We start from the raw sequence: 25,141 nt of genomic DNA, 5'->3' as shown, positions 1-25,141 counted from the left end.
TTGGGGGTGGAGCCAGCAGGCTGCCAACATATCTCCCCTCAATCACCACCCCCCCTCACTACTCCCTGCAGTCTGCCACAATATGCACATACATACACTGACCATCGCTATGGAGACAAAGTGTTTGCGTGTTGCCTCAAGGGCAGCTCATGGTCTCCTTTACCTTGCCTCTTCAGCAAAACTGTCAGGCCTGCTGTGTGTGTGTGTGTGTGTGTGTGTGTGTGTGTCTGTGTCGGTGTGTGTATGTGTGTGTGTGCATGTGTGTGTGAGAGTGGAATTCCTGCTTGCACTCTGCAGTCCATAGATTCTACACGTAAGAGAAAAAAAAAAACGCTGCTGTGCTACGCGCCTCCCAGCCCAGACTTTAACCTTGTCTCAACATGTTGCTGATGAATATGTTAGCGCCATGGCCGCTGCTGTATCCCATTTCAGCGTTCCCAGCGTTTTGATGAATGGCGGGAAACACGCACTGCGCTCAGCGAGGCGTTTGCCTTGAGATGCAATTTACCCGACGGCGCCTATACGTCCACAGGGTCTGGCGTGATCAATGCATATATATTAGATATCAATCGATAGCTACATATAGATATAGATGGGTATTGATATGGGCCTCTTTTTATTTGATCTTTGTCTTTAAGTTGTGTTGTGTGTGTTAGTACTGGGGGCGGGGGGTGTAATTTACATAAAGACAGAGCATGTGTGCGTGTGTGTGAGCCTGTGTGTTAACAGCGCATTGAGGCAAAGATTTCATCATAGGTCATTTTCCTCAAAATAACAGGGGGTGGACACTTTGTGTGATGAGCGTCTGGTTGTTCTTGATTAATGCTGGTTAGTGCCCCTAATGTTGCTGGTAATTGTGCTTATTATGAGACGCTACGATAAATCTGACAATGCTGTCCTGAATTCTGAAATGTGTTGAGTTATTCAAGCCTCAACTGAATCAAGGGTTGAACGCAGTCATCCACCCACATTTGGAATTTAGTGTGTGCGTGTGTCTGTGTGTGCGCGTGCTGTATAAGTGTTAATGGAAACCATATCTGCCTGTTAGGGAGTACTTTGAAGTAAGTACTCAGAGCGACTCACTAGCTCGGTAATGCTATATGACGTGGGACATTTAAGGTGAGGATATATGTGTGTGTGTGTGTGTGTGTGTGTGTGTGTGTGTGTGTGTTAGTGTGTGTGCGTGTGTGCATGGGTGTGAGTGTAATTGCCGGTGTCTTTGCCTGTGTCTGTGTATGTATGTGTGTGCTTGTGTGGGTGTTTGAATGTATGAGTGTTTGTTTCGGTTTGTGTGTGTGTGTGTGTGTGTGTGTGTGTGTGTGTGTGTGTGTGCGTGCCTGTGCGTGCGTACGTGCGTGTTTGCATGTGTGTGTATGTATGTGTGCATGTACGTGTGTATATGTATGTATGTATGCATGTGTGTGTCCTTGTGTATGTATGTGTCTGTTTGTGTGTGTATGTGTCTGTTTGTGTGTGTGTGTGTGTGTGTGTGTGTGTGTGTGTGTGTGTGTGTGTGTGTGTGTGTGTGCGGGCAGATGGCACTGCGTCCTACCTCGCCGTCCCGGTGCCACGGCCGTCCGTTCTGGGGATACTTGCTCTGGCTCTGCCGCTTCTTCTGCCCTCCGTCAGCAAATTTGCACAGCAAAGGCTCATTGGGGGCTGGGGGGGAGAGAGAGAGAGGGCGAGAGAGTGGTAGAGAGAGTTAGTGCCCGAGTGATGGGGAGAGAGTCATTACCTGACGATTAGCTGAAGAATTGTGAGCAAGTGCACCGTTGTGGCCTGTTGGCTGGCAGAGAGAGAGCAGTAATACGAGATTAAAGGTAAGGGGGCAGGGAAGGAGAGAGGAGAGGAGAGAAGAAGAAAGGAGAGAAGTAGAGAGGAGAGGAGAGTAGAGGTAAAAGGAGTGGAGAGGAGTGGAGTAGAGAGAAGAGGACAGGAAAGTAGAGGACAGGAGTGGAGAGGAGAGGACAGGAGAGGAGAGAAGATGAGAACAGAGGAGTGGAGTAGAGATAAAGGAGAGGAAAGGAGAGGAGAGGAGAGGAGAGGAGAGAATAGGACAGGAGTGGAGCGTAGAGCGAAGAAGAACAACCATGGTGTTGTGAGTGACCCTTCACAGGGAAAAGGACATTGAAGCTGCTTTGAAGTCTGTTGTCTTTTCTCTGCCTCCCACACACTTTTCCTCTCCCCATCCCCCTGCCTCCACACCTCCTCCTCTCTACCCCATCTCCTCCTCCTTTTCTCTACCCTATCCCCCCCGCCTCCCCACCTCCTACTCTCTGCCCCATCTCTTCCTCCTCCCACCTCTCTTGATTTGCCTCCCCTATGATGGAGCTCCTTGAGAGATTCCCAGAGCATTCCTGTTGGCGGGGGCCGTTCCCCCAGCACAGGCCCACGCTGGCAGCCAATGAAAGAGCATAGCGCGGCATTGTTGAAATAATAATCAGAGTAATCGTTCTCGTAAATAGCTCCGAGACGGTAAAATGCTGGCCCGCTGTGTCAGCCAAAGCTTATTTCGAGTAGGCGTACACTCCTCCAAAATGAATAATGCCCGTGTGTTTTAATTTAACAACCCCCTCCCCTTGTTTTTAGTTCAAAAAAATTTTTCCCCACTTTTTTACAAACATAAGAGAACATGGTCTCTCTGGGCTTTCGATTAGTTATTAAAGGAATACTATTCTTAGTGGCCACTAGGGGCAGTGTAATCATATGTGAAATTTGAAGATAGAGATGGGTGTTTTTAGCAACCTTGCCCAACTGGAAAACAACACACACAATAGCTGTGATGATAGTCTTTATGATGCGCTACCTTTAATCTTGGCTGTCTGGGCCTGGGTTTGTGATTGACAAGAAAAAGGTCACTTAAATGGGTCCGGTTTAAATATTAAGAAAACTTCTCAAAGGGCACATTCGGCTACTCTGTCTCCAGGTGAGCTATGGAGCGAGATAACGAGAGAGAATGAAGAATGACGAGCAGATGAAAGGACCGCAAGAAAAAAAATACGGCTCTCAGGGGTCTTTCAGTGACCAACCCCTCCTCGGTCTGAGTCAGCCAGATCACTATCTGCATGGGCTGTGTGTGTGTGTGTGTGTGTGTGTGTGTGTGTGTGAGCAGCAGAGTGAGATAGAGCAATAGCAAGATAGAGAGAGCGAGAGAGAGTGAGAGAATAGGAGAGAGAGAAAAAGAGAGTCAAAGAGAGGTGAAGGCGAGTGGAATAAAGAAAGGAAAGCAAAGATCAGAGTGAAAAACTCCACCATAGGCCTTCCACCCCACCCAACCCCAGCTCCATCCCACCCTATCCCAGCTCCTTCTGAAGCAAACATCCATTCTTGGCGGAGGAGCACAGAGAGAGACCGGGTGGGGACAGGGGAAGGAGGGGGTGGGGTGGGGGCGTGCGCCACGCCCCTTACACCTGCAGCAGCTGCAGCTTGTCGGGCAGGGGGCTGACAGCCGTCCTGTCATCGCGTTCGCATTACAGCGCCCCGGTGCATGCTGGGACGGCGCCCCGCCCCCGGCCTGTGGTCAAACAAAAGCCGGGCCGACTAGGACATGGGAGGAGGAGAGGGGACTACAGGCTTTCATCTCCTCGCTTTATACACGTGCACTCGCGCACACACACACACACACACACACACACACACGCACTTGAATCTTTCCCAATTTGTGCACACATACATTACAGGCAATCGCAGGTTGTCACACAGACACGCACACGCATACACACTAGCACGCACACACACACACACACACACATATGGCTGTGTGAACATGCACTTAACCACACCGGCACAAGGATCTTCCAATCTACACAAGAAGCACACACACACACACACACACACACACACATAATGGTAGTCAACCGTGCACGCTCGGATAAACACACACACCTGGGGAGCGTTTTGCCATGGTCAGGCACAGACCGTGACGCCTATTCAAATGATGAATGGGTGAATGTATGTAACCTACTACAGTGTGTACTTGAAGTGTCTCTGATGATGCATTCATACTTTTAATGGATTCCCCCGGCCCTCGTGGAGAGCTAAGGGGCCTCTGAAAGTACCGAATGGACGTACACAGAGTCCCCTGGGTCGTGTCTGTATCTATTAGTGTGTGTGTATGTGGGGAGAGAGAGAGCTGGGCGGGGGAGAAAGAGAGAGAGAGAGAGAGAGAGAGAGAGAGAGAGAGAGAGAGAGAGAGAGAGAGAGAGAGATAGAGAGAGAGAGAGAGAGAGAGAGAGAGACATAGATAGGGACAGAAAAAAAGCTCTACTCTACCACTCCTGGTTCCTGATTGGCTGGTCGGTAGTAATGTGTGGAATCTGACGAGAAGCACACTGACGTCTGGCTTGTGACTACATCTCCCAGCTCCCCCTGCGTCGATGTGTTCAGGATGCAACACCCCAAAACAACCGCCTCACACTGATCCCTTGCCAACACACACTACCACTATAGGCTTGATTTACACACACACACACACGCATGGACGCACACATACACACACAAACACTCATGGACATACAGACATTGTGTTGTGAGTTCTTGCAAAATAGACATAAAAAAAATGCAGCACTTTGCTGTCTTATAATGATGTCTAATGACAGGGAGAAGACAGTGTTTGAAAGAGGTCAACAACAACATAAAACGCTGACAGGATGCATGCTCGCTGTGTTTTAAGGGAGTTTCCGTGGGAACAGGTAATCATGTCATCAACACGCGTTCATGCTTACACACACACACACACAGGCAATCAAACAAACAGCACAAACACCCATATGCACAATATATGTGAGCTAGCTGCTACTAATTATTCACAAACAAGCAAATGACCCACATAAACACACGCGTGTTGCATGGTATTTTCCTTCTAAAAACAATATGGCTTTTGCTGCTTGCTACAGTACTGGCTCAAACTCACTTCACAGAAACACATTACAATGGAACGCACACAGTAATACACAACAATACAATACACAAAAAAACACCTCACTAAAATACATGCTATTAGACTACACATCAAAACAAAACGCACACTAAAACACTGCACTAAAATACAAACCATTACGCTAAACAGCAAAACAAGATCCAGACTAATCTATAAACATCTTGCACAAAAAAGTTACAAAGTGCCTGGCAATACCAACTAATACCCTGCAACGCTGCAAGATCAACACAAGCAAACACAACGCACGCTACAACACGACCAAACACCCTCGCACTACGCACTGCGATACAACGCACACAACTACATGACACACCGAAACGCGATACAACGCCCGCACAGGGCACAGTGCAATATAAGCAAATAGCCTGTAGTATGTAATAGTCTGTCTACCTAGCCGTCCTTACAAGCACTTCTACACGACTCGAGCAAGCGGAACGGCACGAGGGACGTACACGATGGGGCAGCAGGAAGGAGCCAATTACAATGGTAATTAAGCCCAGGCCCGCGAGTGGCTTTGGTGTGTCCACTTTTGATAACGCTCAAGTGCATAAAGGCCATCTCTGTCCTCCTCTCCGGTCTCCAGAGGGTCACCCCCCTCCCCCCCCCCCTTTGTCTCTCAGAGTATCTGCCTGGGAACCAAAGACGCCTGGATCCCAGAGTCTTCTCTCGCCTGAAAGAGCGAGCGAGTACGGCTCCGGTTTGGTGCGACTTGCGATAACGCAAGAGAAACGGAGAGTAAATCACAAACGACTTCCACTGTCAGCCAGCCGTTGGCTAGTTTTGTGTCAAAAGCCTTGTGTCGAAAGGCTGGGGCCCAGGCCAGTGGGCTTTGGGTTCAGCTAGGCTGCTTTGCTTCACTTTGGAGAAAGACAAAAAAAACAGCATGAACTCATTGCAACGGGAGCAAAGGAAATTCCATTCGGATTGAATGCAAGGTAGCACTTTGCAACTTTACAACGTCGGTTAATCACAAGAGTGGAATAGTCCCACTAAAGAAAGTAAAAGTCTGGCCATTTAGATTCGGCTGTGAGTCAGATGAGTAATTACTGAAGGGGATTCACACTTTTTGGAGGCAGTCCTCTTGACGTATGATCTAAGCATTTCTCAGGAAAGTGCCCAAAATCAAACCAGGGTCAGTTATTACCCAGCAGTCATTTTCCGAAGCAAGTGGGGAGGTGCAGGGGGACAAGAGCGATGATGATAGTAATACAAATGTTATTTTTATGAGAAACTCACTGGAGGGGATATCGTAATGAGAACAACAACTTTTTGACCCCAAACTGAGTTGGTGGGGAGAGAAAGAAAACATGATATACACAGGAGAGACGAGTTGTTATTAAATATACTCATCTGGTTCGACCAAACGATACTTTTCACTCACTGTAATTGAGGTCAAACACGGTGCTGTTGTCGTTTTATAGGAGGGAAATTCCCATTAGGGCAGGGTGGCTGTTGATGAAGGCGGCGTGCAGGCGAGCCAAGGCTGAGGCACTAAGGCCCTCTCCTCCCACAACAGTCAGACAGAGAGAGCACGATGGAGAGATCGGATAAGACAGAGAGCTGGAGAGGGAGAGAGAGAGAGAGAGAGAGAGAGAGAGAGAGAGAGAGAGAGAGAGAGAGAGAGAGAGAGAGAGAGAGAGAGAGCAAAGATGAAGGAGGGATGGAGTGGCAAGGGTAGAGAAAAAAGGGTAAAGGATGAGACGCAGACGGAGATGGAGGAATCCATAGCGTATGGACGTGGAGACGAGGAGTGGAAGCCGGATGGATGTGGGAGGGAGGGGTGAGGCAGGGTGGAGGAGGGCTGCAGCCGTGATGGAGGTCAGGCACTGTCTCCAGTGCTGCTGCTATGTATTGAGGCAATACGCTGTTACACACGTCGTAAGGCTATTGATCAGGCCTCGCTTAGCTTACCCCCCACCCCCTCACCAACCCCCCCTCACCGGCAAGGGGCTACCCGGGCAGTCTGTGGCAGGGATAATGTTATGGATTCCAGTAAGGGGAAGAGCTTTGTGTGTGTGTGTGTGTGTGTGCGTGTGTGTGTGTGGAGGGGTGTTTGGCGCGGGCAGGAGAAGGCTGATCGATGAGCTATTGCACACTTAACAAGAGTAATGTTATGTAGGGAGTCTCTGCCATGCTAATCCATCTCTCTATCGCTCTCTCGTTCCCTCTACCATTCTCTCTCTCTCTCTCTCTCTCTCTATTGCTCGTTCTCTCCTTGTTGTCGTTTCTCTTCACGTTCCCCTGTTGGCTGCTATGTCTCTTTATCCTTCTAAATATTGCTCCCTTACTCCTCTTTCTAAGTGTGCTTCCTTGTTCCTTGTTCCTTCCATCCACACGTCCACTAGTTATCCAGCCATCTATCTATTAATCTCTCTCTCACTATCTCTCTCTCATTCTCACTCTCTATAAATCAATCAATCTATCTATCTATCCATTGATTCATCTATCTATTTATCCATACACCTATGCAGCCCAATCCTGTCCATATTTGTCATTTCCCACGTTGAAAGAAAGAAAGACAAAGGGGGAATTCGTTTTTTTGGCCTGTATGTAAACCCACGGACCAGATTACATCTGTTCATAATCAAGAATACACTCAGTATATTGACAACTGTTTACATGCAGGTGTGTGTGTTAGTGCAGTGTGTGTGTGTGTGTGTGTGTGTGTGCGCGTTTATGGTTGTGTGCAGTGTGTGTGTGTGTGTGTTTGTACGTGTGTGTGCGCATGTGCATGTGTAAGAGGGTGCGCTCATACACGTTGTCGTATACAAAACCAAGCACTATTTACGAACCAATTGAATTAGACAAAGCACCTGATGCATTACCTAAACGCTAATTCGATTCAGAAAATGCAAATATGCTTTTAATTAAGGATGCATGCAGCGTTATCCGTCGCTCTACAGAAACACACTGCCGCGATCCATTTTTGGCAGGTAAAATAAATACGGGCAAAGACGATTTTATTTCTTTTATTTTTTTGTCTCATTTCTGTTCTGACAGGGGTTTTAAGCCGTGACTGATTGGTGTGCAGTTTAAACGCTATCGGCTAACTGGCTGAGCTTTAGAGCTGCACGGGGACAGGCTCCAAGCTAGCAGTAAAAACACTTCATGCAGCAGACCCTCGGTTTAGCCCGATGGGCTACTGCCACTTACCATGGCAGACACAAGAGGTTGCCATGGTGAGTAAACAAGTAAACACACGTGACAGACAAGACGTTGGGAGAGGGAAAGGTGCAAACAAGGGCAAATATATGGTGTGTGTGTGTGTGTGTGTGTGTGTGTGTGTGTGCATGTGTCCATGCATGTGTGAGTGCGTTGTCAGTTTTTTCCCTCCCGCTCCTGGGTGACAGTGTGGGGGTGCCAGCGTCTAATGGAAGGCTCTCCATATCCCCTCAGTATGCCCTCCAATAACATTTATACAAGCAGACAGACCTTACCACATTCATTTCCAAACCTTGCGGTTCATCAACGCCGGTCCCCCCACCCCCTCCCTCCCCCCCCGCCCCGCCGCCTTGGCAAAACCATATGCTCCTTTTTCTTAAAAAGAGGCTGAGACATATGTTTCTAATGGTGTGTGTGTGTATGCTAACCCTGCCAGTGTCTAGCTTGTTACACAGGGCTCCGGTGTGCTGAGATTTCCGGAGCCATTGGCACCGGCAGGGCGGTGGGAGAAGCAGTGCTAGGCCTGTGGCCGTCTCCCGGGGCTACCAGGACTGTACCGAGAGAGATAAGAGCCTATCAGAGAGCTATAGGGGTCATTTTAAGTGAAACCCACCTCCCCCCATGGACAATTGTTTTATTACCTACCTACCTTTTATTGGCATTTTAGAAAATACCCAGAAACTAAATTTTCGTTTTTGATTGGGCTCAGAGCGTACAAGGAACACAATGATTCATGTGACATTTAAAAGTTTATTTGCTCACTGATGTCTGTTCATTTTCCTTATTTTAGGCAAGTGTACACGAAAAATGTCACATTTCTTTCCACACGATTCAACAATTTGTTCTATTCAAACGAACATTCAAACGCGACTTAGTTTTCCGGTCCCTGACACAAACTTAAGAGGACGGCTCTCTCTAGAATAATAAAGGAAACAGCTTCCTGTCTGGCTCGGCTCTCTTCCAACGGCAAACCTTTTCAGGTTTTTTTTTCCGTTTTCCTTCTTCAGGGCGAATGCTTTTCAAAACTGTGGTGTGCTGAGCTGAGACGCACCCGTGGGTGGAGGTGTGCATGTGTGTGTGTGTGTGTGTGTGTGTGTGTGGGCAGAGAGAGCGATGCTATATAGCCCCGCGTCCCTGTTAGCAGAGCGGTATTAGAGCGCTCCAACGCCTCCGCGGGACCCCTGAGTACCCTCCCCTCCCTCCCCCCCCCCCCCCCCCCCTCCTCCCCCGACATCCCTCCCCCTGATCTAAGAGAGATGAATCACGGCGTGGAAGAAGCAGAAGCGTAGCTCCACTAGACCTGTGGTCTGCTGGTCACGGCCATGGCATCAACTCTGCATGTCACTGAGGTAAATAAGTGATTCATTCCTCACACTTTACAGTAAGGGTACATTAATAACACTACTTAATGCAGTAATAAGCATTTACTTATGGTAGAGTAATAATGGACGAAGGGATTAAATGTCTACTAATGGTGTTCATGTTAACTATGGTAAAATATTCATGTTGAGTAAGGTCTTAATTTATACATTATTTAATAGGGGTAAAACCCAATTTCCCCTACACCTAACCCTACCCCCCACCCCTTTCCTGAATTTCCCCAAGGGGTTGAATAAAGTATCTATCTATCTATCTATCTATCTATCTATCTATCTATCTATCTATCTATCCATCCATCCATTACCCCTATGCTAATGCTTAATAATAATGCTTACTACTGAATTAATTAATGTCAATAGAGGATTCAATAATTTACCCTGAATGTAAATTGTTACCGATTCATCTCTATACCTACAGGGAAAGATACAGAAGGGTATCTGCACGTCAAGCTGTTCATTTAGTTGTGAAAAGGGAAAACAATTTTTATGAGGGATATGAATCTGTGCCAACTCATTCAGGTTCATTCGTAACTCACTGGTAGTTTCGCTAGGACCACTTGGACAAACGTTGTGTTCGGTGGGGGCGGGGCCTCTGCTCTTAACATCGAGACTACGCCCGCTCCCTTTTCCGACTCCGATAACAACGCTCCGTAAACAAAGGCACACACAAAAACAACCTCACAATGCAATCAGCGGCGCATCTCTCCGGCCGACTGCGCCGGCGTTAACTAGGTTTCCCCTGTAGGGGCTTCCAGTAACAACGGTATGGACAGGGAAGAAAATGAAATTACAGCACAATAAATGAATTATCAATAGAGCGCCGACGATACTGTATCTGAGAGGGCGGCGGGGTCGATGCTGCCACGGCACTGCTCGGGATGTGGGTTGAGAGAGCGGAGGGCGGGCCCATAGCCCTGGGACCGGCCAGTCGATAACGTCAGTGGGGTTGATTGACGATCAATGCTGCCAGTGATGTTGATTCATGATCAATGAAAAGCAAGGCGGCCGACTAATGAGGGGGAGGAGAGGGAGGGTGCCGGGCCGCGAGTGTTTATGCATTTGTGTGTGTTATATATGTGTGTGTACGTGTGTGTGTGTGTGTGTGTGTGTGCATGCCTGTGTGTGTGTGCATGCCTGTTTGAGTATATATGTGTGTGTGTGTGTGTGTATATGTATATATATATATATATATATATATATATATGTCTGTGTGTGCATGCCTGTGTGTGTGTGTGTGTGCATGCCTATGTGTGTGTGTATGTGTGTGCGCGAGCGTCCCCTCCACTGTAGCTAGAGTCCGGATCGATGGAGAGTGGCAGCGCTGCTCATTAGGGACGGGCCAGGTCTGAGGCAGACGAAGGCAGCTGTTTGCGGGGGTAAAAAGTCCTCGGTTGGCTGCACAGAGAGCCAGCCTGCCGGAACCAAGCGTAGTGCCGCACACACCATTAATTAACAGTCTGCTGAAAGGTGGCTCTCCACCGGTTGATAACAGCAGCAGGTGTGCTGCTTTTCTCTCCTCCAATGAGCCGGCATGTGCACACGCGCCCTGTTTGAGGCGCACACACACACACACACACACACCAATGGTCCCCCACACACACACACACAAGCACGCATGCACACGCACGTTACACACAATCGCATGGCACGTCAATTCAAAGCACTATTGTGTACTACGGCGGATCTTAGATAAGAAGCCAGGGTATGGATCACAGGGATGTACCGTCCTCCCTTTCCCGCTAAACTCGTCATAGCCGTCAATGAGCGGGATCTTAACACTCCGTGTCTCTCACTCTGTATTTCTCTCTCTCCCTCTCCCTATGTCTGAAGTATAGGGCAGAGAAGTAGGATTGTTAAGCACCAGGCGGGCTGATTAAGAACATGAATGTCAATTAGTTTAAATATGCGTCGATAGCACATAGTTGGAATTTGATGGATGTTGACGTGATAATAAGGGCTAAAGATACTGTACGTCTCAGGACTTATCCCTGCTCTCTGGAAAGGCAAGAATCTCTGGTGACTTCAACTACAGAGAAATAACAAGACAAATGAGGTGAATAACAAAGGTCTAAGCGTATCCTCGCTATCATCTCATCTAAACACACCTCCTCAGTTGACCTGCAGCACACGAGCAAACAACAAAAATGAAAATAAGTAAGATATTCCTGTTCATCATGTAGGTGATTAGCATAATTAGCTCTGCTGAGAAAGTGTGAAAGGCAGATTAACAGTGAACGCCTGACTGGCAGCGAGATAGAAAACAACAACACACAAAACACAAAGTAAGCAAGCAGGTCCTCCACCAATCAGCTCCTCTGTGATGAAAGACTTTGTTGTTCTCGTCCGGCGTTAATGGAGCCAAATCAATGTGTGTGTGCGGGAGAGTGGCATTTCTCTCGCTCGCTCTCTCTCCCTCTCTCTCCCTCTCTCTCCCTCTCCCTCTCTCTCTCTCTCTCTCTCCTGCTCCACATGTCCTGACCCTTAGGAAAAATAAAGTGGTGAGAATAAAGGAGACGTTAAAGAGAAGCGAAATGGAAGCCCCGTATCGATGCAGCTGGGAACGCCACAGTTTTCCTGCAGCGGTAAACCGATAAAGCTATTCAGATAGGGGTGTAGGAGTGTGAGTGTGTGTGTGTGTCAGTGTCCTTCATTGGGAATACCACAAAATAGCAATCATTTGGGTTTCATCACAAGCCTTGTACACACCCACACACACACACACACACACACACACAAGAACGCACACACACACAGAAACGCACCCTGGCGCCTCATCTCCACACTCATCCATCTACAATACCTGGAATGCATAAGGGGCCGCTTCTGCGGGGAGCAGGCGAGAGTCGCCACGGCAACTGTCGTGTCGTCTGTCACCAACGGCAACCGGCCCGCCTGCCAACCAGCCCGCCGTGATGCGGCGCCTAATTGGGAGCGCTGATGAGGTCTGATGAGGCTGGTGCTTATTGAATTCCCCGTCCTGTTATTTGGATAATGCCGGAACAAGGAGCCCCCCCACAACCCCCCCCCCCCCCCCACCCCTCCCCCTCCTTTTCCTCAGCCCCCCGAACCCGAACTGCCCACCCCCCCTCCCAAACTCCCCTTCCTCCTCTTCTGAGCCACAACAGGGGAGGTGACTGGCTAATCCACTCTAGTTTATAATGGCTGTGTGATCCCAAGTGATTTGGACTGGTGCTCAGCTACACCCCACCACCGCCACCCCCGCTGCCCCCACCATCACCACACACACACACACACACACACACACACACACACACACACACACACACACACACACACACACACACACACACACACTCAGTTTGTTTTTGCCCATAATGAGCCTACCTGACAAGTTAACCGGATCTCAACACCAGTGCTGCCTCTCTCCAATCCCCACCACAATGGCCACTTATTGCTCACTTATTGCCCTCGTCTCTCCCACTCACGTGTTGTTTTTGGGAGATGGGTGATTAGGTGGGGGGGGGGGGGGGGGGGGTGTGGGGGTGCCTCTGTCAAACGATGAGCCACTACACTAATATGCTTTTCCTGTTTTCTACGCGTCTTCAGAAGCAATTACTAAAGACGAAATCTGTGGCTCTCATTGGGCTGTGTCTGTAATGTGGGTGCGGAGTGAAAGAGAGAAGAGATGACAGACTAGGACATACAGAGGGAAAGAGATATAGAAAAGAGCGAGAGCGTGTGTGAGAGAGTAAAGAAAGAGAGTGAGATAGAAGAGAGAGAGGGGGAGAGAGACAGAGAGAGATAGAGAGAGGGAGAGAGACAGAAAGAGATAGAGAGAGCAACAGAGAGGGAGCGAGAGAGAGAGGGAGAGAGACAGATAGAGAGAGACAGTGAAAGAGAGAGCAAGAGGGAGGGAGAGAGACAGAGAGAGGGAGAGAGACAGCGAGGAAGAGAGAGTAAAAGAAAACAACAAACAAAAAGAGACGGAGCGTGATAGAGAACCCGCAGAGAGAGAGAGAGAGAGAGAGAGAGAGAGAGAGAGAGAGAGAGAGAGAGAGAGAGAGAGTGCATGTGACTGACAGGAAGGTCGCCGGCGATGGAGGGGTTAGGATGACGTGAACGGGAACGCTATACAGAGCAGATGGCTGCGCCGCAGGGAGATCAACTCACAACCCCCGCCTGTCTCACACTCACGACGGAGACAACAGAGAGATGGGGGAGTCGGCAGACGAGCTGACGCGGCAAGGGAGGAGACAGGGAGGGAGAGGTTCCGGTGCACCGCTTGCAGTGAGACCGCCTCAGACCCACGAGAAGCTCCGTGATCCAGGGCCCCACTACAGCAGTGTTGCGCATGGTGCGAATTTCAAACATGTTGAGAGTTCACGCAAAAAATAAAAAAAACTGTTTCACGTGCAACATTGTGTGTGTGTGTGTGTGTGTGTGTGGTTTGCAGGTGTGTGAGCGTGGATGTGTGTGTGTGTGTGTGTGTGTGTTTGTGTTGAGGGTTCATTAGCAACAGCTGTAGGCTGAAGGGGCTCTGGCGGTATGGCCGACCATGGAAGTTCACCGTGCCAAGATGACTTAGAGCAATAATGATCTAGAGTTCTCCTGCATCCTGAGCATGTGTGTGTGTGTGTGTGTGTGTGTGTGTGTATGTGTATAACTACTGTCGTATGTACACAAATATATGTGTATATATATATATATATATATATATATATATATACATAGTGTGTTGTTTCATCTTGTCGGAATGAAGGAAAACTAAATGGCATTTTGTATTAATTTACGTTAATAAAAACATAACAAAAAACATTATGCAAAAAAATACCTGACTGATATTTATAAAACTACACGTTTCTGTCTTGTATTTTCTACACTGTTCATTTTCTTGCACTGTTATTCAATAAGCATAGTTATAAAGAGGCTCAAATGTCACCATGAAACCACAGATTTATCGTAACAATATTATATAATCATTTAAGCTCAGCTTTGAACTATAGTACATACTACTAATAAAGACCTATCTGGAGATCTAAACATAGCACACATACTAACACCGTTATTCATGAGGATAAATATTCCTCATTATAGGTTAACCACAGGCGTTTTTTTAAGATCCACGTGTTAAACGGTGAGATTGTCTCATAGGAGGGTCGGTCTTTATGAGGGTCAAGCGGTGCTTTTATTGTGAAGTCAGAGAGGGCCGGGCAGAGCTGTTAACCAGCCTCTAGCTTTAAGAGCCTGCATGAAAACCATGTGGCGTGTTGTTTGTCCTCGCCAGTAATCGATATCAGCTCCATTTAGAAATCTGCTGTATAATCCCTGATCTCCAAGGCTGCTTGCTCCGCAACCCGGAATTGGATACACTGCTGAGTAAACAAACACACACATAGACACATGCATACAGATACGCATGCACACACTGATATGCTTGCACACACTCCACCTGGTTTTGCAATGGGTGAAAATGAGACATCCTGAAAAATTGATCTGACTGTATCCATGGCAAGATTACATCTGGAGAGGGAGAGAGATATATGACTTGTTCAAGGCAATTCATGTGTGTGTGTGTGTGTGTGTGTGTGTGTGTGCGTGTTTGTATACATGATGGGGGGTTGGGGAGGTCAGGGCCTCTCGTTGAGTGGTTGTGTGTGTGTGTATTTGTGTGTGCTTTTATTATCATAAGTGACTCTGTGCTGAGTGTGCTGCATCAACAAGGGCAATAAGTCAGCACCTGTACACATGCTAGATGGAGATCCTTGATAAAGCCTACCGCAACCCTACGACAAGCCCCTCACGAGAGCCCACTACAAGCCAACTTCAATCCCACTACAAACCCACTCCAACCTTACTACAACCCTACTACAAGCCTACTATAAGTCCACTATAAGCCCACTAAAAGCCCACTACAACCCTACTACAACAATACTACAAGCCTAATAGGAGCCGATGACAAGCCTACTGTAAGCTCACTGTAAGCCAGGGCCTGCTAGAGGGCACAATGATTTAGGCAGTGCACACGTCAAGCCTTTGGCTATACAGTCAGCACTTCAGCAAAATGTCACATAAAAGGGCACAAAATTCCACATCAACCAATGTACCGTCCTAAGTAAGAATCAGCAAAAAAAAACACCACCACCGCTTGCATGCTAGCGGTCAGCTAACCTGTGGGGTGTGTGGAAGGGCTCCACCTGTGGGCTAGTGCGGACACTGAAAGAGAGAGAGAGAGAGAGAGAGAGAGAGAGAGAGAGAGAGAGAGAGAGAGAGAGTTCAGGGAGAGAGCAATGACATCCAAGCCCTTCATCCAATGTCCTTCGTTACGGCTGGAAGGGCAGCAGTGGAAGTTTGTCACACCAAACACGCTTATCTCCATGGCAACAGAGCAGGGACAACACCCAGGTGAGGAACACGGGAAGCGCCACCAAATTGCAGGGGTGGTTCCAGGACAAGTTTGCAGGATACACACAGGACGTGGGCGAGGGGTTTACGAGTGTGTGTAAATATGCATGTGTGTGTATATGTGTTTAAATAAATGTGTATGTGTGTGTGTGTGTGGGGGGGGGGTATTTATAAACAGACATGTATCAATGTGTCCTTGCTCCTCTTTGCATCAATGTGCTTTTGTATCCATGAAGGACTCTTTCTATGGTTGTGTATTTGCTGTTGGGTATGTGTGTGTGTGTGTGTGTGTGTGTGTGTGTGTACATAGGTGTGTGTTTGTGTCTGTTCTTATGTGTGTGTGTGTGTGTGTGTGTGTGTGTACGTGTGTGTGTGTACACGCGCACGCCCTGTGTGGCTGGCAGGAGATGGGATGAATGAATGGGCGTTCACTGCTGGAGGTCTGGTGAGGGGACAGAAATAAGTTGGCTGACCCCTGGTGACCCCTGCCTGTTCCCACACAGCTCACTCTAACAGATGCCCGCTGCTGCTATTTTGGGGGCAGAACCACCGGATCTATCTCACTGCCCTCTGTGTCCCGGCACGCCATGACAATGACGTCTATGGGGCGTAACAGATACCCGATGTTGACTTTCTGTTTGGTTTTTTTTGTGGTGTACTGCTTTCCTGGCACGTACACACACACACACACACACACACACACACACACACACACACACAGTGCACAAACACACACACAGTGCACACAAGAGGATACAAACAAACAACCTTGAGGTGAGTTCTGGTGCGTCAGCAGGGTTGGCTAAAATATATCTGTCCTCTCCTGTAAATGTAGCATAACAAACACCAACACTGTTCTTTTCACTTGCACGGGTGTTTGTGTGTGTGTGTGTGTGTGTGTGTGTGTGTGTATGTGTGTGCGTGCATGTATGTGTACTTTTGTGTGTGACGTGTTCTGATACTCCTTAACCTAATGAGTCCGACCGTTGAACCACAGAATGCACATCTGGTGAATTGCTCCCATACCTCTGGTGCTTCGGTGCGCTAGGCCGTTTAGCAAACTTAATCTTCATTCTGGAAGACAGGCTGGTGGTGGGGGGTAGGGTGGGGGTGGGGGGGGGAGGGAGAGCTGGGCGACAAAACACCCCCCCCTGCAGTCTCTGTGCATTATGAAAAACTTATTCTTTGGTGAAGATTACTTTGGGGAGAAGAAACCTATGGACAGAGAGATTGCAAAACTTAGTCTTAAGTTTTGCAATTACAACAAACTAAACTTTTGCGTGGTAAACTAATATTTAGCAGTCATAGCTTGCCATCAATGTTGAATTGAGTATACTGTTGCCTTGCTTAACTCTGCACAATAGGGTCAGTTAATGTGCTGTATCTGAAGAATGGGATTTATGCAAACATAAATGGTAAACTGGACTACCTGAGCCTATCGAAGAGCCCAACATTGAAACCCCACCTCTGAAATAACACCAACTCAATAGGTGGCAGGCGATGACATTTTACATAAGGCTTTGATAGGGAAATTTTATGTTAATGATATTATTTACAATCAACTATAATTTAAATTAGTTAAATTTCTACCTATTCATAGTCAAATAATATTCAGGGCCATTGTCAATTAAAAAAAAAACTACATCCATTTTAATAACACGTTGCAGAAGCTTACTGCCTCCTATTGGAAATAAGGCAAGCAAATATAGGGGAAAAATAAGCAATTCATCATTGATTCAACCAATAGAAACTGACACGGCATCTCTGCATTTACACAAATCCATTCCATAAAGATTATTCACACAATCAATGATGAACACTTCATGTCTTTCCTTTCATAAGACGTTTCTTTCTTAACAACTGCAGGACGATAAGATGGTTAGATGCTTGTGGGCGGAGCTTGAGATCCCATAACGAATCACTGGTGAATGTTGGATTCTTGCTGATAGCAATAGTGTGCTCATTAGCATCGATATAGGCCAGATCAGAACCAGTAAGACGAAAAACATTCCCTTTGTGTTGGCGTTTGCAACCAATTCATTCATGCAATCAACCTGCATGAGGCAATCAATCCAATCGGGCATAGGGACTCACTTCGACGTTGATAAATTATTCTATAGCCCCATAATGTCAAACCAATAAAGATTTTATGGAACGATCAAATGGTTTCGAAGAATACAAGCTGAGACCACCTATTAGGTGACTGAGGGGTCGCTGTGAGTGACAGAGATGTTACTGGAAACTAACACAGAGAGTTGAGGAGGAATTCATGAGGATGAAGGGATGGAACAAGAGGGAGAGAGAGTGGGAGGGAGAGAGAGAGAGAGGGGGGGAGGGAAAGAAAGAAAGGGAGCATCAGGAGAAGGTTAAGGATAAAAGACAGGAGGGCGCGGGCAGAAATATGAGGGAGGGAGCGAGGGACAACAAACGAAAGGGAGGACAAAAGGAAAGGATGAGTGTGTGTGTGTGTGTGCGGGTGTGAGGGAGGGAGAGGGCGGGGGGGATGATCAGAATGGGCGGACAGCTGGGCGAGGGGCAGAGAGGTGGCGTTCAGAGAGAGAACCGGTTGCATCGCCAGCGCCGGCCTTTCATCTCCGGGAAAAAAACCAAACAACAAAGTGAAGTAAAACTTTACTGCGGGTTAACCTTCCAGAGAACCAGCGGCCTGGGCCAAGGGTTGATTTTCCTCCTCCCTGGTGCGTTCATCGCACCGCGCCTCCTTTTCTGGGTTTGTCTTTTTCGGTAACCTTCAGTAATCTGAGTAACATGTTTCATTGCTACTCCTCGCCATGCGTCTCAATAATATTGAGAGGACATATTATGACAGATTATGACATATTATGACACATATTATGACATATTATGTCCTCCACGCATGAACGCACGCACTCATACACACTGACACACACACACACACACACAAACATCCTTTTCAGGCCCTGTCTCTCTCTCCTTCTTCCTCTCTCTTCCATCCCTACGTCTCTCTATAGGAGACGTTTTGAGGGGAGGGAGTCTGTCGTTCTTGTCCTCAACCCCTCTCCAGGAGTTGGATCTGCTCCACCGCACACAAACTCTCAATTTACAGCCAATCAGAGGAGCTTACGTCCGCGTCCTGCCGAGAGATGGGGTTGCAGGTGAATACTTAAATATATTTAAACATATAAATATCTTTATATGTTTCCTTTAAGTGACAGAGGTGGAACCCCCTCCCTCCTTCTCTCTCTCTCTCTCTCTCTGTCTTGCCCTCTCTCTCTCGCTCTCTCTGTCTCTCTCTCGTTCTTCCCCGACACCGGCTGTCACCACGTCAGCTTTCCGGCTGTGATGGATACGGTTCAGTGGCAAAACAAACACAGCGTGACAAATCCAGATTATTGTCTGTGGGCGAGATGAGCTTATAATGAGAAAGCGCATCAGGGGAAATGGATCCCCGTCTTTTTATTTTCCAAGAGAGAGGGAGAGAGAGACAGGGAGAGATAGAGCGAGAGGAAGCGGTCTGATTGACTCGGGGGTTGCCGATAATAACTTCCTGTGTGTTCCCACCTTTTATTGAGAGACGGGCGTGGGGACAAAGTGAGTTTGACGTGATGTTTTTTTTGTCCCTCAGTTAATTCTCTTCCACGGCCGATGTTTATTGAAGTGCTGTCGGACCGCGTCACCCCAGAAATAATGCGTCAAAAAAAGTTGGGCTGACTCAGCCTCGGCTGACAAAGCTCTCGGGTTCTCCGAGGGTTCTTCGACGAAGGGCGGTAAATTAAATCCCAGTACGCCACCAGGCTGACCTTTTAGCTCTTTTTTTTCTCCTGTGACGCAAAGAAGCTGCGGAACGCGCGTCAGCGCTACAACATCAGGCTGCACCCTGACCACGCTCAAGCTCCCCCCAAGAAACCCATCTCAACGACAAGAAAGAAAAGTGTCACCGTTGTCCTTCGCAAAGAGGTAGCCGTGCTTTTGAGGCGCGACGACAGCCGAGTCACAGCAGTCACGTACGGCTGCGTGTGTCACATTTCAACAGGGGGAAAAAAAGGAAGGAGGAAAAAAAAAACCCGCCACTGACAGGGTGCTTATTAAGCAGGCGAGTGTGGGCGGGATTGTTGAAATTAACAGGGATTACTGAAGTATGACTGACACTTTCTGAGAGGCTTTCCGGAGACTTACCAGGAGATTTGGTACTCGCTTTGATTCGCCGAGGGATGCTCTTACGGTGTAGGCTGCCTATCTCAGCGCCGTCTTCTTTGGAGGGGGGGGGGAAATGAGGCAACGCCGGCGGTGGAGGCAGAGAGGAAGGAAGGGAGGGAGGGAGGGAGATAGGGAGAGAGGGAGGGAGGGACGGAATAGTTTTCTCCAGAGTTCTGCCTTTCATACTTTTCTCTTGGCCCTCTTGGTTCGCTTGGCCGTGCTTTGTTTTGGTAGGAGGGGAGCCTCGCCAACGGGCGCTAATCCCACCACCCTATCTGGGATCTGTCTGGTCGATATGTTCCTGGATGTCATCTGGAACGCTGGCCCACCTCGCCAACACAGAATCGCCCGAACCAGGGGCCGGAGCTCGGGGGACGGTTTCCACACACGCAGTCACATTTGCGAGTTACGAGTGAGTGGATGTTAACACGAGACTGAAAGAACACGGCATGTTCTCGGCACCCACCGCAAACATCCCTTTTGGTCCTCTATGCATCAGCTGTCTTAACCCCCCCCCCCCCCCCCCCCCCTCCCCCCCACACTCAAAAAACAGTATGAATGGATGTGTCTCTTACAAATAGTGTGAGCTAAAGGAAGAGAGATGGAGCGGGAAGAGGACGAGGGAGAGACAGGGTGGATACTGGCAGAGGGTTTGTGGTTTCGCAAAAGCATAAAAAATTCAAAGCCGGATAAAAGAGAGGCGACAAAAAGGGTGAGACACCCAGAGACAGAGAGTAGCGAGAGGGAGGCAGAGAGAGAGAGAGAGAGAGAGAGAGAGGAGAGAGAGAGAGCACGGGAGGGATGGAGAGCAGAGCAGAGCGGGGTGAAAGCGAAGGAAGCGGGGGGGAGATTGTACATATTGCATGTTTCCGTTTGGTTCCATCTCCCTGGGCCACTGAGGCTGCTTCCTGATGTGGTTTTCATTATTTATCTCCCATCTATTGGACAATTGGAGCCGACTTTCAGCTCTGCTGCCATATTGGCACAGGCAGGGGGATGGCGGCCGGACAGCGCAGCAGGGACACGCAGAGAGGAGCCACGGATACAATGAACACACAATAAGATCCGCTCTGAACCTTTGTTGACGGGCGCATTGAACACGGCCTGGTGCCACGGTGTATAGTCTGTATAGGAATTGAATCAAAACACTGCCGGTTGTGCATTGGGTCTCATAGGAGGAAGAGCATGCTCTCCTTTTCTTGTGTTAAAAGGGCATGGAACGATTCCATAACGTGAGAAAGAGACAGAGAAAGACAGGGAGAGAGGGAGAGCGGGGAAGAGGGAGAGAGAGAGTGAGAGAGCGAGAGAGAGAGAGACAAAGCAAAAGTTGCAGCTGATGTAGGATCCTATCAGTCAGATCTACAGACCCTCTAGCTTACAAGTTTATCAGAACACAAACCTACACGCACACTCACCATCCACCCCTTCATACACACGCAACCACACTGCAACATACGTACGTATACATGCAAACGTACCCTCTCATCACTTTGATGCCACGGAGTGGCAGCCATGTACACAGCCGTTGACTCGCTTCCTGTGTGACTTCCTTCCTGCCACTGGAGAAACACAATAGCGCCCATACCATAGCCCTGACACTCCCTGTCACCATCTAACAATAGCTTTTGTATCCGTGGCTCTGTATTAAAATACAAATAGGGTGGGTTTTTCAACCTGGACCGCAGTTTTCCCATCATTTTGGGGCTAAGTGAGTAATGGTCAAGTATTGAGCGAGAGCGTATCAGCCTTTGAGCTGTGGCGTAACCCTATGGGGCAATAGGGCCCAGACAATGAATGTTCTCTGAAAGTGTTTGTTTTTCCACTGACAGGCTCAGATTGTTATTATGAGGGTCTGACAAGATTATGGAAAGGATTCCCACAGAGAAATAGAAAAATGCTTGTTGCGGTCTGTTTTTAATTGTGTCTAACCTAGTCTTGCTCGAAATATCGCAAGAATTGTGTTGCTGCAGGAAATCTCCCTGTTGTCATTGCCATCTCAACCCTCCTTCACCCAAATCATTTCGATAACAATAAATTACGCTTTCTGTCGTCCAACACAACAAACCCATGGTGGCACTCCTCTCTCCAACTCACGTTTCCTCCGTTCTCAACAACTCAACTCTTGCGAGATTTCAGAACGAGACTTCTCCCTGAGCGAGACTCGTGGGACACAATGACAAACAGACTTGATCAAGCGGAAGGCAAAGAAGCCTCTGTATGGATCCTTTCAATGTGTTGTCACTTAAAATAACAATCTGAGCCTGTCAGGGGCAAAAACAAACACATTTAGTGGACGTACATCAGTGGAATCAAAGCCACTGCTGCACAGGGCTACATTGGGTGAAGCGCTCTAGCTCAATACTGGAACAATTTCTAAAATTGTTGTCTGCATTACTCACTTAAAACCAAAATGATGGGAAAATAGGGTCCAGGTTGAAAATGCTGAAGTTATCCTTTAAGCTGTTTAAATGCATGGCAGGAGACATGAAACATAATCAGCTGGTGACCACCCAGTGGGGATTAAATCACATTTTATCCGGACCGCCTTTGACTTTTCCCATAGTCCATGGTTGCGCTGCAAATCACCATGTGTGCCTGTAGGGCTCAGTACGGTTTACGGCCCCAGTCGCAAGATTGTATTTTTTTATATGCATTGGGTAGATCCGAACCTATGTGACTGTTTTCCTAAGCATACTAACCCGGGCTTGGACACTTTTTAATATTATTTCTCAAAAGACAAAAGACACACATTTCTATGCGTCCATGTTTGTGGGTGGATACGTCTATATGGGTTCTCACCTACATGTTGCATTAGCATTCCAACGCATGCACGCCTCTGTGTGCATCTCTCCATAGTTCAGGTGTACACCCGGACGTGCATGACCGTGCGATTGTGCACACACCCCGGCGCACACAGCACGAGAGCGCTAGGGAACGCTGGCTGCCGCATTGCACAGAATAGCTAAACAGGCCCGGCGCTCCGTCAGGTCCATCCATCAAGGGCCTGTCTCAGGTCCGGGATCAGAAGCACGTGTTGCCTCCACCACACCCGCCCTTAACACACACACACACACACACACACACACACACACACACACACACACACACACACACACACCTGACCAGTTTGGCATAGGAAGTGGCTGTGAGTGTGTGGACTTCTTTAGGGGTGGATTGTGTTCACTGCCTCAGATCGATCTGTGTGTAGTGTGTCTAAATAACAATATATTAGTATGAGAGGCGGAATAACAGGCCTTTCATGGCCTCACACAACAGCGTTGACACCGGAGCTGTTGTGTTGCACACTTTTGATAATTGGAAAACATTACCGGTAACTTCTGGTGCGATCATCGAGGTGCTAGAAACAACACTACGAATTATGTCAAAAAGCAGAATGATTAGAAGAATATTAAACACTGAAGATGTGGGCGTGAGTACTGTACTGCAATCGTCAGGTAACCTGTACCAAGTGACATCCATGTGATATTGGGATTAATGTCATGGTTATTTGACGGAGTTGATGTGACGATGTAATCAATGCACGCTCCATCTGTCCTCCTCCTCCTCCTCCTCCTCCTACCGGCAGATCATCGTCTCATGTTGTGACAGGGTGAGTTTTATACGTCTGTCTGTAGCTCTGCTTTCAGGGAAGGTACCGGATCTTAAAGTGACGGTCTATGTTGTCATTAGCAGCCATCTGCTAACGTCTCATGTCACTCTATCCTTGTTCTCCCCCCCCGCCCCCCCCATCCTCTGCAACCCCCTGCTGGTTAGCCAACTAGCACAGGCTACCTGTAACTGTAAGTAAGCCTGGTCGACATATGGCTACTTCCTCTCTCTCTCTCTCCCCATCTCGGTGATGGAGAGGCTGAGTGGGCGATGCCTGTCAGATTACGAGGGGGGGGGGGGGGGGGGGGCAGGCAGACTGGTTACAATGCTCAGGCTCTTGTGAGTGCATGAACATACATTTCTGTCAAATTTGTCAAAGTGTGTGTGTGTGTGCATGTGTGCGTGTGTGTGTGTGTGAGGGGGTGAGGGATGGGGTGGGGGTTGCAGCTGTCAACGCGGAGTGCTGCAACTGCTAAATGGCTCAGAGGAAGAATGAGAGTAAGAACATAAAAAAAAAACTAAACAGGAAAGAGGTCTCATTAACATCGTCCGGATGTTGACATCGCTTTCAGGTCAAGGCAAGCAGAGCGTGACTGGTTTGCCTGCTTGTGTGTTTCTGTTTACGCGCATGCGTGTGTGTGTGTGTGTGTGTGTATTTGCATGAGTGCGTGTGCGCATTGAGCACACTTGTCAAGACTCACACAGTGTAGCCATCGTTGTCACCCCATCACGAACACGTAGTTGCTGCACACACACGCTGGCTTGCGTGCAAGCACGCACGCACACGCACACGCACACACACACACACACACACAGATACAGGCACTCACACAAACACACACATACACACACACACACACACACACACACAACAACAAGCATCACACCACAGATACAGGCACTCATGCACACACACACAGACGCCCCAGTGGGTCCTGCTGAGCTGTGTGTGGAGGAGACCCAGGGGGGCACAGAGCTGTCAAACCAGGATAGATGAAGAGGCTGCCCTGCATAGCAACGGGCTCTAGGGAAATACCACCAACAGGACACACACTTGCACACACACACACACACACACACACACACACCAAGGCAACACACAAAGAAGAAGAAGAAAATAACACATACTTATTCACACACAGAACTTAGCATGCAAAACTACAAACAAAACAGCAAACCTGCATGCACGTACACACACAAACACACACACAGACACACACACAGACACACACACACACACACACACACTCACACTTGTGCGTGCAGTGCAGAACATCTGCACACCACATCTGAGGTTGATGATGGAGGAATGTCCAGACATCTCTGTTTAGCAGATAGCAAATCAACACGGACCACAACAGAGACACCGGGGCAGAACAGAAACGCTCTTGGCTTCACTCAACCACGCTGTGGGATGAAACCTTTCCCACGCAACTTAAAGGCAAAAGACTGTAATAATATTAATAATAATAACATTAAGACATTGTTTTTTTCAAGGAACGGAGAGTGGAGA

General features: G+C 48.1%; 1 protein-coding gene across 1 annotated transcript in view; it reads right to left on the bottom strand.

Moving 5' to 3' along the window:
- LOC311365305 (RNA-binding motif, single-stranded-interacting protein 3-like) overlaps positions 1-25,141 on the bottom strand; it is a gene marked incomplete at its 5' end in the record, with an annotated part of 118,962 nt that overhangs the window by 30,922 nt on the left and 62,899 nt on the right. Inside the window, 1 exon segment of the mRNA XM_084484821.1 lies at positions 1,553-1,659. Coding sequence (XP_084340947.1) covers positions 1,553-1,659 — 107 coding nt within the window.

Source organism: Micromesistius poutassou (assembly GCF_964030765.1).
Source record: "Micromesistius poutassou genome assembly, chromosome: 20".
NCBI classification, from domain to species: Eukaryota; Metazoa; Chordata; class Actinopteri; order Gadiformes; family Gadidae; genus Micromesistius; species Micromesistius poutassou.
Note: the sequence above shows the minus strand (reverse complement) of the source record. Positions and strands in the feature narration are given on the sequence as shown.